Source organism: Trachypithecus francoisi, unplaced genomic scaffold (genome assembly GCF_009764315.1).
Source record: "Trachypithecus francoisi isolate TF-2019V2 unplaced genomic scaffold, Tfra_2.0 Contig01566, whole genome shotgun sequence".
NCBI lineage: Eukaryota > Metazoa > Chordata > Mammalia > Primates > Cercopithecidae > Trachypithecus > Trachypithecus francoisi.
Genome location: NW_022681441.1, coordinates 262,023 through 275,210, shown reverse-complemented (window position 1 = coordinate 275,210; position 13,188 = coordinate 262,023). Strand labels below are relative to the sequence as shown.

Genomic DNA, 13,188 nt, shown 5'->3' with positions numbered 1-13,188 from the left:
TCATGTTTTTCTGAGTAAATGTGGTTTATTAGCATGAAATATTATGCCTTTTACTTAAATTATGTAATGTAAAATAGGGCACTGTTTAATTATGAAAGGTGGGGGAAAATCATTCCAAATAAAAGTTTAATTTTTATTAATTATAAAAAAAACCCTGTATCAGTTTCCTAGATGTGCTATAACAAATTACCACAAATTAGGTGGCTTTAAACAACAGAAATTTATTGTGTTAACAGTTCCAGAAACTAAATGTCTAGACTCACAATGTCCCAGTGCCATGCTTCCTCCGTAGGCCCTAGGAAAGAATACTTCCTAACCTCTTCCTGGCTTTTGGTGGTTGCCAGCAATCCTGCTGTTCCTTACCCTATAGTGGCTTGACTCCAATCTCAGTTTTTGTTGTCAAGTGGTCTTCTACCCTGTCTTCTATGTTTGTATCCGTGTCCAAACTCTTTTTCTAGGGAGACCAGCATTGGATTAGACTTCACCATGATCCAATATGACCTCATCTTGACTACATCCGCAAAGTTACTGTCTCCAAATTAAGGTCACATTGACAGGGTGCCATGTGTTAGGATTTGACATATCTTTTGGGGGACACAATTCTACCCACTACAGGCCTATATCTTATCTAGGATGTTGGTGGCAAGAAGGCGAAAAGAAGGCAAAGATTACTACCTCTTTTGATTAACTAGTTTCTGAGGTATTTAAAATTTTGGTTTGAAGAATATTAAGCTTGTTGCTCATTTTAATGTATCCTTTTCTCTCAACATTGTTTTGGTTTATTTAGGTTATCTGTTAAAACTTAAGTAAATATTAAAGTTACTTGTGTTAGAACATAATAAAGGTAGAGAATTAAACTACCTAAATAAATGCATCAAAAAATATGTCTGTGGAAATATAGAATTTCCTCACATTTAATTTCTTTAATAACCTACAGTCATCATAAAGCAAGCTCATTCTTAAGAGAAGAACCATGCTTCATTCTGATTCTCCAGAGGTTGGTGCTGTTGACATTATAGCATTTGAAAATGCTCAGAATGGAAAAACCAAAAACGAGAAAAGAAAGTAATTCTACTGAATAAACATCTTTTGGGAGGTGAATGAACAATGATGAAATCCACCAGTGACTGGCAATTATAAAGCAAAAGGACATACTATTTCACTTTATAGACAGAAACGATCACAGAAATGATGTAGATAAAAGGCAAGAATTGTCTATAGAGCCCTGAGAAAGTATACAGACAACAGGTGTAAAATGAGATAAAGAAAAAAAGAAAAGAGAATGGCAGGGATTCAGATTAAGGGCAGTAAAGGCATACAGTAGTCATTAAACTTTGATTTCAGTTAGCATGCAGGTATTTATCTCTGTTTCCCTGTCTCATTACCAGACAAACACAGTAGTCATCTAATGTGAAGAAGAGAAGCAGTGACAGAATCAAAAGGTGGTATATTGACAGAATCAGTGGAAACAGTAGGGAATTGGACTAAGCATAAATCTTGCCACTGCCACTGTTGTGAGACTTTGGATGAGTTATTCAACCTTTGTTAGGTCTCAGTGTTTTTATATGTAAAATGGAAATGTTACTCCATTTACTCTCTCTCAGGGCTTGAGCAAACAATTGTCAAGCAGTAGCTAACAATTCTATTGGCTTTCTCATTTCTTGCCTCATTTCCCTTGTTTGTCAGTCTTTTTGACATTGCCTGCCCTAAAATGGTAATAACATATAGGCTTTTGTTTCAGGCTATACTTTCTGAGGAACCCAGGCTTAGGTAAGATTTTTAAAATGTAAACTTTCTAAGTTACCAAATGAACACTCACTAAACAAAACAAGGAAATTACAGATCATTTAGTGAAACATTTATAAAAGCAACAAAAACAATGCTAACATAAAATACAATCACACAACAAAATCTATATGTCCTATCAGCAAATTTAAATGATCCAAAAATCTCCCAGATTGGATTTAAAAAAAATACATGCTGTATTTAAAGCTACTCAGCAATATTGAAAATAAAAAATAGAAAAAGACATACCAGGCTATAAAATGAAGTCACAAGTCACAATCTTAACATTGGATAAGGTCCAACACATTACAAATAAAGAAAAGGAGAAGGGCATGTTATAACTGTCAAGAATGCAGTCCTTATCTGTGTATCAGGTAACACAGTATTTGAAGTCATTGAGAGCCTTTGGGAATTAAATGAGACAATACATCAGTATAAGGAATCTTTAACTTGTATTTCTCAACCTATGACAATGTAAGTAGACAAAAGATGAATATGTGGAAAATGTACATGCTATAATTAATACAGATAGTGATATCAAATTTTGTAGGCTGAAAAAACAATAATGCAACTCATATTCATAAAAGTAACTAATTAGACCACAAAGAAAATTTTCCAAAAGTAACAATATAGGCAACTTCTCTGATAAGAATACGTTAAACTGAAAAATAAACTTGGTGAGATGGGATGAAAGCCTCACTTTTAAAATTTTTTTCTCAAGAACTTATTATATAAAAGAGGAAACCAAATCTGAAATTATGTAATATTTTGAAAATAGAGATAATTAAAACACTACATATCAGATCTACAGATCTAGCTAAAGCTGTGATTAGAGGAAAATTCATCGCTTTAAAATTTTATGCTAATAAATGAGAATGACTGAATATAAACATATTAAGAAGATTTGACTCAAGGCATTAGAACAATAATGAACCTAAAGAAATAAAAAGAAAAAATGGAACTTAAAAACTGGAAAGAGATACAACATAGAAATAGGAAAATTGTTGGACATAAGAATAAATCCAAGATCTGATGTTTTTTGAAAACGGTAGCAAAATGTGAAAGTAATTAGCTAACTAGATCAAGAAAAAAATTACAAATACATAAAAATGAGATTGCAGAATAAACAAATTTAGATGAATTATGAGGTAAATCTCAATTCTATGAAAATAAACTTGGAAACCTGGATGAAATTGATAATTTTCTGGGAAAACATGAAGTTCCCAAATTGATCCTCCTCTCCAAAAATACAGAAAATATAAATAGACCAGTTACCACAGAAGAAATAAAATTGTCAAAAAGCTACGACCCCCCAAAACACAAAACCTATGCGGTCTGATAGATGAATGTTAGCAAATTTTTAAGGAAAAAGAATTCGCAATGCCATTGTAACATCTTCATAACAGAAAAGTGAGAAAGAGTGCACTTCATTAATTTTATGAGTTGAGCGTAATCTTGTTATGTGTCAGTAGCACCTAGTGCTTAAGCACATAGATTCTAGCCATACCTTGAGCTAGCCATGAAATTTTTGTGTCGGAGAAAGTTGACTGTCCACCAAAAGCTAATTTTTGTTAACATAGAACATAGCTGTAATTGGAATACGATTCCCACTCAAGAGTTTTTAATCAGTTTCCCTTTCAGTTATACTAATTCTCAACCATGTAATGTAACTATAAGTGATATTTACCATTTCAAGGCCAAGACTTTAAGCAGATATATCCTCCTTGTGGAAGGCATAATAATGTCCCTTTCAAAGACCCTAATTCCCAGAACCTTTGAATATGTTAAGTTACATGGTAAGGGGGAATTTAAGGTTGAAGATAGAATTAAATTGCTAATCAGCTGACCTTAAATGAAGGAGATTATCTTGGATAAGCTGGATAATAGACCCGATGCAATCACAAAGGTCCAAAAGTGGAAGATGGAGACAGAATCAGCATCAGAGTGATTTGTTATGAGAACAACTTGACTGACCATTGCTGACTTTGAAGATGAAAGAGAACCATGAAGCAAGGAGTGTAGATAGCCTCCAGAAAATGGAACAGGTAAGGAAACAAATAGTTCCTTAGAGCCTAGGAAAGGCATGCAGTCCTGCCACACCTTGGTTTTAGCCCAGTAAGACCCGTTTCAGACCTCTGCCTACAGAATTGTGACAGAATACATTTGTGTTTCATTAAGTCACAAAGCTTGTGGTAATTTGTTACATCAGCAATAGGAAACTAATACTTTACTCTGATTTTTTCTTTTGCCAGCATGGTACAGTTGACAATGGAGCTTTAGGTGATGGTTGAGCCACAAGGTGGAAGGATTCTGGGCCTCTAAATCACCAGGTAAAGCAATATCATCTTTGAAACATACACTTTAGACTCTCATGTGGGAAATAATTGTATTTGAATGATAGCATTTGTTACAACTTATCCCATCACAATGAGTTCAAATCTGTGCCTCAGCTTTCTTATTTTAAATAATGAGAAAAATAAGAGTAGTTACCTCAAATGGTTTTTGTGAAAATTAAGTTATTATATCTAAAGTGTTTAGAATGATTCCTGACACATAGTATGTTATCATTAAAATTTAACATATACATAGACATGCATGCACATACACACACCACACACTGAATTTATAGTATCTCTGATGAACATCAGTGTGAACATTCTAAATAAAGGATTGACTTATTAGGTAGACTGCAGCAACATGCTCCAAGAATCATATCTGTGGCCCAAGAGTGGTTTCTTTTAAAAATACAAAAAATTCAATATGAAATTTTAATATCCACCATTAGTACTGACTGAAAACTAGTTTCTTTCTAGCTCATGAGTTAGAAACAATTTGTATATGTGTTCTTTTTGGAAGGGAGGGGAGCATTTTTTCATAATAGTTCAACAACAGTGAGACACCAGATGATAAAAATCATCTCACATGTTAAAATTCTGTTGTTGGGTTTTTGTTTGTTTGTTTGTTTGTTTTTGTGGTGATGGTGGTGTTTTGTTTTTTGTTCTTTGTGTTTTGTTCCCCCCAACAGAGTTTGGGGTAGATGTCAAAGTGTAACTGCCTAATTCTGATTATGGATGATTTTTCTAGTATCAAGGCTGTATGCTCATGTACTAATAGTGCAAGACTGGAAACATAGTATATAAATAAACATATTTCTTTTACACATAGTATTAACTACAAATGGAAATATCATTTCCAGTAATATTTATTTGTAGCATTACATACAGGTATTTTTAGATTTACATGTGCTACCATAAAGAGGACCACTTGATTCCTCAATACCAAAAATATACATTTGAAAAATAATTCGATGATGTAAATGGTAAGCTCGTATTCATGAAAGAATTCACCCAGTCTAGAACTTCTACCTTCGGTATGTTGAGGGATAACCTGCTCTTTGGGGACAGAAGTTGTATTCTTGTATACTCCTTGCTGACACTGGTTTTGCTGATCCACTTTCCTGAGTGTTAGGCCTGGGAGGAGACTTTGGTTTGCTGAAATATTCTGCAACAGGTATTTTCATATTATTTCTTCTTATAAATGATGGAGGCTTGTGCTCAGCCTCTGAAATAGAGAAAAAATCTAAATAAGACCATAATCAAGACACTGAATACAGCTTCTCCATGTTTTAGTAGTAAATTATCTACAAAAAACTATGTGAAGTTTAGGTACATCAAATATACCCAAAACTCATAAAATAATATATTCCTTTTTTTTTTTAACCACTTACTCATCTTTAATGAGTTATTTGTTCTGTAACATGCAGGATATGTTCCTTCACTCTCAAAAGTAAACATGATTTCAATTGCAATGATATAGAGTTGGTTATGGGTAAGAGTGATGGGTGAGAATGGGACAGTGAGAGAAAGAAGGAAGATCTATGGTCCTGATGGATGCAACAAAAGAAGAGACAAGCAGGCTAAAACAAGTTAATTGTGCTCATAAGGCCTACATAGTTGCACCCAAGCAGGAATAGGGATGTAAGGAGATGCTGAATATCAACAGTGGAGAGAAAGGGGCATGATTGGGGAATTCTTATACAAAAAAGTTCCAAATATCTAAATGATAAAATATGTGTGGGCCTTACAGGTAAGACATCAAGTTGAATAATAGAAACCATCACTGTCATGATGTTATAGTCCCAGGATGAGGAGTTTGGTAGGAGAGGCCAGAAACAATAGGCTGTTCTTGGGGTCTAAGTAGGGGAGTACTTTGTAATTTTTAAACTATACTTACTATTGGCTGTTAGCAGATAGTGCCTCTTTTGGGTTTGGTTAATCACAGTGGAACTTGCTGGTGTCTAGGGTGACCCCAGTGAGCTCTAATTGACTATATATCATTCCTGGTGTAAAGGGAACTTGTAGAAATGACAAGACAGATTTTTGTATAAAGCTTGTAGATACGCTTCATAGTTGTTGCTCTGTAGTCATGAGTGCTCTGCTTGTTTTAAACCTAGAAACTGCCAAACCTACAAGGATACTTTGTTTGGGCTATTTTGGACCAAGGTAGGACTTTCCACAATTCTTGATTCTCCCTGGTGCCCCTATAGACTGGAGCTGGGCTTCTGGTGGGACACAAAACTGCTCTTTTCTATTGTATTTTTGCTGTCTCGTAGGTCACCTGCTTGTGGCTGATTGCCATTTTGCCCTTCTCTCTGGTTAACTTTGTTTCCAGTGAAATTATTTAGCTCCATTAAGCTCTGAAGAACCAAAACTCTGAGATCATTATCCTTTCGTTAGGTCAATGTAGGGTTTCCCTTTTCACTGACTTGCTATAACCAAACCTATAGTTCCTGTTGTCCTGCTGACTTGCTTCTCAAAGAATGTCTGTCCCTGATCAGGCACTTTGCCTTTCAAAACAAAGGTAAATTTATCTTTATGAGAAAGTCAGCAGATACTCTCACAAGAGTTGATCTGGAAATTACTATTGTATTTTTCTGTTTTTTTAAAAGCACTGATCCTTAAAATCTGTTCCCTAGGTCATTAGTACTTACTGGTTTCTTTATACCAACTCAGTAGCTACCAAAAACTGTACTTAACCTTTTGGTACTTCCTTGCTTTCTGCAGATCCTTGACTTGACACTCTAGATCAGTTGGAGAAAGAAAAAAGTGAGTTTCACAGATACAAAAAAGTATTTTCTATAGACTACACTGTCATCAATAAGTTCAGTGTGTATGTATCTTAAATATGCTACCCCAATTCTTTGTTTTTTTTTTAATGCATACAGTGCTAAATTTACTTCCCAATGAAAACTTCTTCTTACTTTGAGTAAATATCTAACTATTGTATCATATATTAAGGTAGAGATTACCTTACTATCTTCCAGTTTCAGATTTTATGGAAACTTTAAGATAGCGACAATTAGTAATATAATTTTTTTATCTTAATGCTTTTTAAATTGACATATTTATATTTTCAAAAATGTGTTTTTCCTCTAACTTTAAGCTTTACTCAACTTTTAATTTTAAAGCAACAAGATTTTCTCTCAAAGCTTAAATAATATCCTACCATACATTCTTTCACCATGATTCTACATAAATATGTATTTTTCTTCTGTTATTGAAATTACAGCATTTAAGAAAAATTTCTCCTTCAGTAATTTCAATTATTTTAGTAGTTATTTTTCTCTCTAGGGGGCCCCAGTAGTAAATCAGAGAAAATTAAGTGAAGCAATTTATTTTAACCTTGCATTGTTCTACACAAAAAAAGTGAAACCTGTGTGATACACATTTAACAAAATATACACTAACTGTAACAATACAATTTTGATTTCCTTAATTGCATCTATTTTTAGTTAAACTATAAAAACCTTTATTATCTTAGATTTCTAGGTAGCCGTTCTTGCTTTTCCCTTAGTGGAAAAATAATTTTTCTTAAAAAGAAAGGTTACCAGATAAGAAACCAAATGCCAAAATGTTCTAAACAATAGAATTGAGAACAATTCTTATATTACATATATGAAAATGAAAGCAAATATATATTGCAGTCATTTACTGAATAAAGTGGAGCTTTAGAACCTCCTGTTTAACATTTTGAAAGGTAAATAACAAGATAATTCAAAATCTTCATATACCATAGGCCCTCCCTCTAGGAGGCCATTATATCTAATTACCTGGTTGGTTGATGCCCTTCTGTATCTCTGGTCAGCACTTTTGATTTTGCAAGTACATTTTGGGGCAATTTAACTGTGGGTGGTGATTTAACTGTGGTTGGTTTCCCAGTCTCTGGTGCTGGTTCCATTGAGGTGTTTCTTCTGTGATGAGTCAACAGGTTTATCTCAGCAAGCTCAGAATGAATCAAAGCTGAGACCCACTCTTTTTCTGTTTTAAAAGATAAAAAAGGGTGGGAGAAGTAAAGGTTGCAATTGTCATTTTGGCTAGAAACACAAGATTATCCAGCTCCTGAGTATGAAAGACTGGTCATCTATTTTCTGGATAGTTACCTATGTGGGAGTAAAGACTTCTGCAGAAAAGTTGGTTCATTTTAACATGGTTTCTGTTGACCTGTGACACTGTAGAGTGCCCAGAGTAGTTAACTCACTGAGGCACTTGTCCCTGAATAGCAGTGGAATAGTTTTAAAATATTGAGTACAATAGCCAGTCTTACAGGCTGCCACCAAAGATATAAGGATACCTATACAAAAATAAGTACAATATGATTCTGTTAAAATACAGACTAATAGGTAATAAATAGTTACAAGCATATCTAGGAAGATATACACCAAAGTATTCACTTAAATGATGTCTGTGGTGATTTTATTGATTATTTCTATTCTGTCTCGTCTCTTTTTTTCTTTCTTGTTCATCTGTTCTTTCTCCCAACAATAAGGATTTATTACTTGTATAGTTTATTAAATGTTACATTCTTAAAAAGGAAAAATAATGGAAGATAACTAAAGACCCATTGCCTCTAAGCACTTTTCAATTGCCTAAAAAGTAGTATTGAATTCCTAGAGCAAGGTAATATTTCCAAAATGCTTCCTACTTTAAAACATTAGACTGTTCCTCACACATTGGTACTTCCTAGCATTGATCAGTGCAGTGATTCTCAAAGAGTGGTCCTGAGACCAGCATTATCAGCAACACCTGGGAACTTGTCAGACCTGCAAATTCTCAAGTCCACTGCAGAGATTTTGCCTCAGTCAGTAGGATGACCAGCTACATTTGAAGATAGCTGCTCTCTGCCACTTATCAGTGTCTCGATTGGGAATGGCATGTGTTTTCATGAAACAGGACAGGAAGGGCCCAAAAGAGGTTAGGAGATGACTGAGTTGATGGTTTTGCTGGGCAACTGGAAGAGCTGTTGCAGGTTGGGTAGCTGTTCTACTGTTCTCCTTACCAAAGGAAAGAAAGAAGCTTTGTGTTCAGAGTTAACAACAGGTCAGAGGATGTGCTCAGGGAGGCCCCTGGGTGTGTGGACTCTAGAGGAGCACAAACCAACTCCAGCTGAGAATAATACCGCCCTTGGACACAAGTGTTTCATGTCACCCAAATGAGTTCAATTTAAGGCATACTGAATTTTGGGTTCATTGAATGACCCACATGCATGCAGCTGGATATGCAGAACAGCAATTACCTTATACTGAAACATTGCGGAAATAGTACTGCAACATTATCTTTGCAAACCCAACGTACAAAACTTCAGATATTGGCATATTTCCAGTTTCTGACAATAAATTGAGCTCAGTGTTTTAAAATGTGTATTTTAGTCGCACCTTTTGAACTTGCATGAAGCAGCCACTGTAAAACTTCTGCCAGAGAATCAGTATGCAAAATGTCACAGAGCTTTGCCAGGATCTGACAGAGAACATTAGAGTTACATATGAGCAAATAAATAGTACAAGGTTTATCAGTTTTCCTTTACCTTCTCCAAATCCCATCTTCCCAAATATCACTCTGTATATGATGTGCAATTAAGTCAATTGAGATTTTTAACTCAGGAGCTAAATTTCAAATAGCCCACAGTAGAATCCTAGTGAAAACAACATTTCCAGCACAATTAACAGTTTAGGGTAGGCTATGGAGTGTGTTTGTCTGAGGTTTTGCTCCTCATAAGAGGGCATTAGCTGTGGGAGTCTGCCCGCAGACCCTGACCTAAACGACGGATGAATAAAACCTACATTGACACACAGATATTCTGTCTTGCCAGTAAAGCCAAGCATCCGACTGCCTGCACACCAAGAGAGGTTTGTCACTGCGGCTGGCCCTGAGCAGCTCGCACTCCAGGCATTTATTTGATAAACAATTCACAACAGAAGCTTTGAGTAAACACACTTGCGGATAATTAACATGGTTATGAGAGTTCTAGGAATGATTAAAGCTCAGGTACCGAGGTCTAAGGTAAATATCATTAGGGGGCAATATCCCTAGTCGACCTCCCCCAAGAAGGCCATCTGGGTCAAAGGTTAGTTAATGGAGGTAGGGTAAACAGACAACTGGGGAAGCCTCTATTGTCCCTAGTATTTACCCGATGACCTAATGGTCCAAGGTAAGAACCAGCTGCCTTCAGTCTGTTCAATTATTACAAGCTATGTAACCTTCTGACCTTCCAAAAGGTTTGTGACTATTCCCTATAACTTTCCCTAATATTTCCCTTTAATATTTCCACCACCATCCTGAGTGAATCCCAGCATTTGTCTTGCTTTGTCTATTCAATACCAATGTCTTCTAGTAGGAATATACTTGTGGTGAATTTATCCTTCCCACTGTACCATAGGGTTCTAATGATAATCCATCAGTCACAGAACTGGCCCCATCTGCCCTGCTCCTCTCCATAGTCTGAGAGAGAGGGATGTGATCTGGGCTCAAGTCATCGTTGTACCTCAGTTTCTTGAACACAGTGATTGGCCCAATGGGATAGGAATGTAATTCCCTTTATTCAGAATGCTTCCTTGAGATTTTTTTAAAAACTCTGGAGCTACAGGCTTAAATGTAGGTGACAGTAGAGATAGAAATATGGAATAATTAATTCTCATAAAAATGGACTATCATAAGTATTAAAATAAAAGTACAATGTGTTAAGTAAGCACAGGTAATGAAGTTTCCTAACTGAGTCTTAATTGTGTCTGCTGTTAGAATTTAGACATATCTGATATTCATATCTATCTCCTGAACTTCAGTCCTGTATATCCATCTGCCTACTAGATGTATTCACTTAGCTATACTATAGATATTTTGGACACAAAATATATAAAACAAAATCCACATTTATTTTCCTAAAACCTGCTCCAAACTTACTTTTCCTCCTGGTTCCCCTGTCTCAATGAACAGCACCAATACATTTAACTGTCCAAACCAGATGCTGAGATTCATCCTGGACAACTCCCTTGCCCTTTTCTAAAACATAATGTCAGACAAATTCAGTAAAATCTACCTTCTAAATACTACTTTTTTTTTAAATGTTTTAAATTTTTAAATTATTATTATACTTTAAGTTCTAGGGTACATGTACATAACGTGCAGGTTTGTTACATATGTATACTTGTGCCATGTTGGTGTGCTGCACCCATCAACTCGTCAGCACCCATCAACTCGTCATTTACATCAGGTATAACTCCCAATGCAATCCCCTCCCCCCTCCTCCCTCCCCATGATAAGCCCCGGTGTGTGATGTTCCCCTTCCCCAAATCACTCCTTTTGTCTTCATCCTCATTGTCTTGAGGCAACCTAAAGCAACATCAAATCTGGTTTGAGCTACTGCAACATTCATTCTCTTAGTATTTCTGCCTGAAGTCTTAAATTATTATTAATTTAACAAATATTTGTATTAGTAATTGATCTAGATGCTGAAGATAGAGAAGCAAAATTAAATGGCTGAAAAATCAACTGCCCTGTATTGAACTTTGTTATTATATTAAGATTTCTGTCTTTGATAATGACATATTCTAAAGAGAGAAAGTTAGATTTGCTCCTAATTTCACAACAAATCAACAACTGTGGCAAAAATAGAAAAAAAGCCTCATGGTATTTTCTAAGCCACTCTGCCTCTGTGCATTTTTCATCAATATAGTGATTGCACATCACTCTTAGCTGCTTCTGTCATAGATCACTAGTTGATCAACAACATCCTAGATAATATAATTATCCTTTCAGTGAGAGGATGTAGAATATGTCTTCCTGGGAAACCTCCTGCATTCTCTGTTACAGAAACCTATGCAGATGCACAATGAACACAGTAGCTTCCAATCTCTTCAGAAAAACATTTGTTTCTGCAGCTTGGGGCAGGGATGATGACTACACCTGTAAACCAGGCTTCTTGAGCGTCAGAGATATTATAGCTTTTCCAATGGGTCACAAATCGAATCTTGATCAGATCTCTGGAGAAACGGAAAAGCATCCAATGAGTAGATTCTCTCTGTTATTCCACCTGTGGAAGTTTATTGAACTCACTCTTTGGAATCCCTCAAAAAACTTTTCATCAATGATCTCATGATTTCTAGAGGCAGAGAAACCTTAATTCCTCAAGGCAACCCCATGTTTCTTTTGCTATAGTGGTAACTGAAAACGTATATGTAGGGTTCTCTGTATCATCTTGATAGGCAAAAACTCAGAGCGGACTACCTGAAAGGTTTCTGGAATTGAAAACTTCTCTTCCAACTCCAGAGGATAGGTGCTCAGCATCAGAGATATCCACCATTATCCAGCAAAGATTCTGGGGATTCCAGCCTTGGTACCTACCATAAAAGTTGTCCTGATATCCTGTCTTTGTAGGACTTTCCAATTCTCATTCTAGCAATCATATTTTCCAAAATGGTTCTTGACCTTGAGTTCTGAGTGCCTGTCCTGAACATATTTCATGAAGTGGCATAATGTATATGATTCATATCTTCCCATCTTTATTGGCATTATTCTGTACTCACAAGTCTATGTGCTGTAAGGATGAGTGCAAATTTTAACACATGTGGAAATTCCTTAAACTTGAAATGGAACTTTTTCAATTACTCCCAATAGAGGGAAGCTCCCTGGTCATTGAACCTATTCAATTAGAAATCAAAGTCAAGGATCCATCCTCAGTTTTTGTGTGTTGTGGCTTGAAAGGGAGTGTACAAAAAACATGGTTCAGCACTTCTTTAACAATATATTTGCCCTCCCAAGTCATAAAAGGTCAGGTCTGGCAGGATTTAGTGACTTCGAATCTCTGTAAAGAGTGATCACAGGGAAAAAAAAATGATGGTATTAATGCACATTACCAGAAGAAACTACCCAAACCAGACCTGGGATTAGAGATTTGAGTGGCAATGAACTGGATTTCTAAGAAACTGTCTTCTCTGGTCAAAGAAAATTGGTTTTGCCAGGTTCTGGAATAGGAGACTTCTATCCTTATGTTTGTCCAAATTTTTTTATTTTTTTATTTGAAAACCTAGGCATGAACTATCTGACATTGTTTATTCATATTTATCCCTTAAAA

General features: G+C 35.6%; 1 protein-coding gene across 1 annotated transcript in view; it reads right to left on the bottom strand.

Moving 5' to 3' along the window:
* Nucleotides 1–4,952: 4,952 nt before the first annotated feature.
* The window catches only part of CUNH4orf17 (chromosome unknown C4orf17 homolog), a 36,769-nt gene continuing 28,533 nt past the window's right edge, over nt 4,953–13,188 (bottom strand). The window contains exons 6-9 of the mRNA XM_033178172.1: nt 9,497–9,578; nt 7,895–8,102; nt 6,822–6,865; nt 4,953–5,346 (exon numbers count right to left, since the gene is read on the bottom strand). Coding sequence (XP_033034063.1) covers nt 5,147–5,346; nt 6,822–6,865; nt 7,895–8,102; nt 9,497–9,578 — 534 coding nt within the window. The 3' untranslated portion in view covers nt 4,953–5,146. The remainder of the gene's footprint in view (nt 5,347–6,821; nt 6,866–7,894; nt 8,103–9,496; nt 9,579–13,188) is intronic.